Source organism: Nicotiana attenuata, unplaced genomic scaffold (assembly GCF_001879085.1).
Source record: "Nicotiana attenuata strain UT unplaced genomic scaffold, NIATTr2, whole genome shotgun sequence".
In the NCBI taxonomy this organism is placed as follows: Eukaryota; Viridiplantae; Streptophyta; class Magnoliopsida; order Solanales; family Solanaceae; genus Nicotiana; species Nicotiana attenuata.
Window position 1 is genome coordinate 14,987 of NW_017675394.1, and position 4,281 is coordinate 19,267.

The following is a 4,281-nucleotide window of genomic DNA, read 5'->3' on the forward strand; positions in this document are numbered from 1 at the left end:
TGTGCAATACTTTAGGCTGAAGAAGTAATCAATTAATTCTAACGGAGTTTGTCCTTTCTAAAGTTTTGAGTATTCTGAATTTAGAAGCGGACAGCTATATCATTGTCATTATCGGCTGTGTTTAGATGAAAAACACACCGTTTACTTGTTTAAATATTTTGATTTAGTCACACAAATGATTATAGGACAAAATAATTTTTTTTTTTCAAAACAATCTTTAAAAAAAAAAAATCACAACCAATCATGGGAAGTTTCAGAGTCTTCTTTGTTTTCTTTATCTCATTTGATTCTGTCTAAGAAAGAAAGATAAATGATATGGGAGTTGGTGGAATATAGACGATTTTCAAGAGAAGATGGAAGATACCCTTCATGTTCCGTAGGGAAAAAAATTGTTTTCATATTTTTGAAGTATTCATTATACATTAAATTATGATGAGTTCACAATAATGATTCACGGATTGCTGCATGAAAAAGATCAAATTAGAAAAACAAGTTGATTATTTGAACTCCACCTCGCCAAAATCCATAATAAAATGTGATTAGAGTTTAATTAGGGAATTTTGTATCATGTCAATAATGAAAGACAAGGGAATGTCTAATGACAGAAGGCTTTTCCTTACCATTAATTAATTTCGTTTACCATTGCAAGCATTAACTAATCATTGAGATTTCTAGTCTTCAAACCCCTTTAAACATATTCAAATATTCCGACCCGTATTTGTGTTTTGGAATCTTTGGAATAAAGTTAACTCAAAATAAGTCGTTTATTGGAGCACACAATATCAAACTCAATGGTACATATAGACTACATCTTAAACAAAGTCATCCAGATAACAACTTGTCTCAAAATTCTAATTTAATTTTTCACAAAGACTTCACGAACAGTACTTATTGCAGAAAAAAATTGTGGCCATGAAATAAATATCTGTCTTGGTGCCCCACAAGTGCTGTCAAACTCATTAATTTCTCAAAACCCTTTGATAAGCCAAATGCAAGTCAGAATATTGGAGCTCCAATTCCAAAATTCAAAATATAGCAAAAGGGTATTCCCGTTGTCCACTTTTTATTTTGTATTCCAGAAAATATATAAAGTATGTATTTTATAATTTTATTTATAATAATGATAGCATTTTAAAACTATTGAGAAGTAATCTAGGGAATGAGTAATTAATGATAAGGGTAAAATAAGAAGAAGAAAAAAAATTTGTGTTTCTCTCTTGTTTGTTAATATGGACAAGTAAAAGTGAAAATATATTTTTAGTATAGTGAACAAATAAAAATGAAGGGACAAAGTAAAATAGAATTTAAAGAGGAAAAAATAAGAAAAGAAAACAAAATTAATACTAAAAAATTAAATAAACCTCAAAAATGGAATCATCTGGTGAATACGACCTTCTCTTTTTAAGGCACCTCCATCTCCTATCTATTTGATTCCTAAGCCTTCCCTTTCATTTTCCACAGCTTCCACTCTCCTTCCTAACTATTATTACATCATTTTCTCTCTCAGTTTTCTTTGCTTCCTAACAAGAAAATAGAGAAGAGAACATAATATAATCCACCAGCTTGCTTCAATTAGCATTCAACTAAAAAAGTTACAAATTTTGCCTTCTTTTTTTGAACTTTTTGGTCAGCATTGCAATATCACATGGGGAGACATTCTTGTTGTTACAAACAGAAGTTAAGGAAAGGCCTTTGGTCTCCTGAAGAAGATGAGAAACTTATAAAGCATATTACTAAATATGGTCATGGCTGTTGGAGTTCAGTCCCTAAATTAGCAGGTGCACTACTATACTAAACAACATCTTGTTTTTTTTTTTTTTTCTTGAAAATGCATGTTGGAATTGAAATAATTGCAGTACTTTATTTTATAGCCGACCCCAACTTGCTTGAAATGGGCACTGTAATTGTTTTTATTTTTATTTTATTTTGTCTTTCCAGTTTTCTTGTTAGTGATTTTTTTTTTTTCAATGGTGTGGCAGGTCTTCAGAGGTGTGGAAAAAGTTGTAGGCTGAGGTGGATTAACTACTTGAGACCTGATTTAAAGAGAGGGACATTCTCACAAGAAGAAGAGAATTTGATCATTGAACTTCATGCAGTCCTTGGGAACAAGTAATTATTACTTATATCCTTCACTAAAACTGTACAATTTTATTGATGTTATAATTAACCTGAGCTGACCTTATTGTTTTTTTTTTGTTTACTCGCAGGTGGTCTCAAATTGCAACTAGATTACCAGGAAGAACAGATAATGAAATTAAGAATCTGTGGAACTCTTCTATTAAGAAAAAGCTAAGACAAAGAGGTATTGATCCAAATACACACAAGCCACTTTCTGAGGTTGAAAATGAAGAGAAAGCGTCGGCAAATAGTAATAATAAGAACACTGACAAAGTTTCTGAAAGCTCAAATAATGATCAGCTTAATTTTGTTGAGGCTGCTCATGAGAATGGATTTTCAATAGAAAAGCCAAAGCCATCTTCAATGACAATTATGGACCGTTATCCACTTATTGAGACCAATAATATTGCCCCACCAACTCATGAATTCTTCACCACAAATTGCAAGTCTCCTGATTTTGCTAATTATCTCTCTTTTCAACACTTGAATAATTACACTCCCAACACCAATATTCTCTTCAGTAATAAGAATTCTGCTCATGACATGGTATCTGATCATCAGTTCAATTGTAGCCTTTCACCCATGTCGAATTCTATGCTCATTACATCCCCGTTGGCACGTATAAAGTCGCCTTCTTTAACTACTCTTCCTCCTACTGATAGTAGTTTTAATATCAACAAGTTCCAGAATTGGGAAGCTTGTACTATCAGCAGCAACAGTAATGGTAGCAGTAACAGTATTGAATTACAAAGCAACTGTTCATTCTTTGATAACAATGCTGCAGCTTTCGCATGGGGATCATCAACAGCAGCAACAGATGGCAGTGGGAAACCAGAGAGAGAAGAAATCAAATGGTCTGAGTATTTGCAAACCCCATTTTCACTAGGTTCTAACACAATCCAGAATCATCAAATTTCGTCTCAACATCAAGCTGACTTATACAACAACGAAACAAAATCCGAGACACAGTTCATGACACAAGGTTCATTGGGTACTACTACAACATGGCTTCAAAACCAACCTCAACAATCGTCTCTACAAACTGCAAACTTATACAATAGTAACACTTATCAGAGACTTCCCGCCGCCTTTGGACAGTTTTCTTAGCCTATTTTCACAGGTTTAATCTCACTTATCATGGACGGTTACTTCCCTACAGGTGTGTGTTATAGAGTTTTTTTTATTAATCTGTAAATAGGTCTTACACATATTTCCTTCCGTTGTCTCAACACTGGATATTCTTGATAAAATATTGAAATTTGTTGATCATCCTTTTGTGTATGGTATATGATAGTAAATGTACTTTATTTTTATTTTTTCCTTTTGTGATTTCTAGATCTTTATATTTCCAGGTTGTAATTGTGTTTGTTGAGTCATTACGCATTCAATCGAAAAGCTTTACGACTTTTCTAGTTTTTACCGTTGTAACCACTTATGTGTTCCTATTCAAATTAAACCTAAAAAGAATCCTTTAAAGATAGCGACTATCTGTAAGATAGCCTAAATGGGTGTCTATCCTTGTCTCGTACAGATGGAGATAGTTTTTACTTTTTGACTGTCTTTAAGTCAATTCCAGTTTCTTTAACTAATCTGTGATGAAGACAACTTACTATAGCTGTCTGCATGTGGTTCTTATACCTTGAAAAAAATATTAAAGGTCTTGGAAGCTTGAAGTTAAACACTAAACATATAATTACATGCAAAAATAGTACTCTGCCCGCTTCATTTTATTTGACCCTTTTTTATATATTCTAAAAGGTAGACATATTTTCATATTAAAAAATCTTTAAGTCGAATTTCTCATTTTATCTTTATTAAAATACTATTATACAGGAGTATGATAGAAGCATTATTATGTGTTAAGAACAACAAGTTCTAAGGGTACTTTGTGCCAAAAGTTAATTACTTTCTTTGTTTCAATTTAGATAGGGTAGTTTGACTCGGCACAGAGTTTAAGAGAAAAGAAGGAGACTTTTGAAACTTGCAGTCTTAAAAACTTAAGAGGTAAATGCTTTGTGGGGTCATGACATTCGTGCGATTATAAAAGCTTCTCATTAAGGGTAGGTAAATTGAAAAGTTTAATGTTGAATCATTTCCAATTATAAAAATGTGTCATTCTTTTTGGAACGGACTAACAAGGAAAGTGAGTCATCTATATTGAAG

The 4,281-nt window shown here is 32.3% G+C and overlaps 1 protein-coding gene across 1 annotated transcript; it reads left to right on the top strand.

Moving 5' to 3' along the window:
- Positions 1 to 1,435: 1,435 nt before the first annotated feature.
- LOC109220025 (protein ODORANT1-like) lies at positions 1,436 to 3,535 on the top strand. The gene is made up of 3 exons (XM_019384484.1): positions 1,436 to 1,778; positions 1,980 to 2,109; positions 2,208 to 3,535. Exons 1-3 carry the CDS (start codon positions 1,646 to 1,648, stop codon positions 3,223 to 3,225), a joined length of 1,281 nt encoding a protein of 426 aa, XP_019240029.1. The 5' UTR covers positions 1,436 to 1,645; the 3' UTR covers positions 3,226 to 3,535.
- Positions 3,536 to 4,281: the final 746 nt, after the last annotated feature.

Coding starts and splice junctions, on each gene's coding strand:
- LOC109220025 (XM_019384484.1), top strand. CDS start 1,646: ATGGGGAGACATTCTTGTTGTTACAAACAGAAGTTAAGGAAAGGCCTT. Junction 1,779..1,979: donor TTCAGTCCCTAAATTAGCAG/GTGCACTACTAT, acceptor ATGGTGTGGCAG/GTCTTCAGAGGTGTGGAAAA. Junction 2,110..2,207: donor CATGCAGTCCTTGGGAACAA/GTAATTATTACT, acceptor GTTTACTCGCAG/GTGGTCTCAAATTGCAACTA.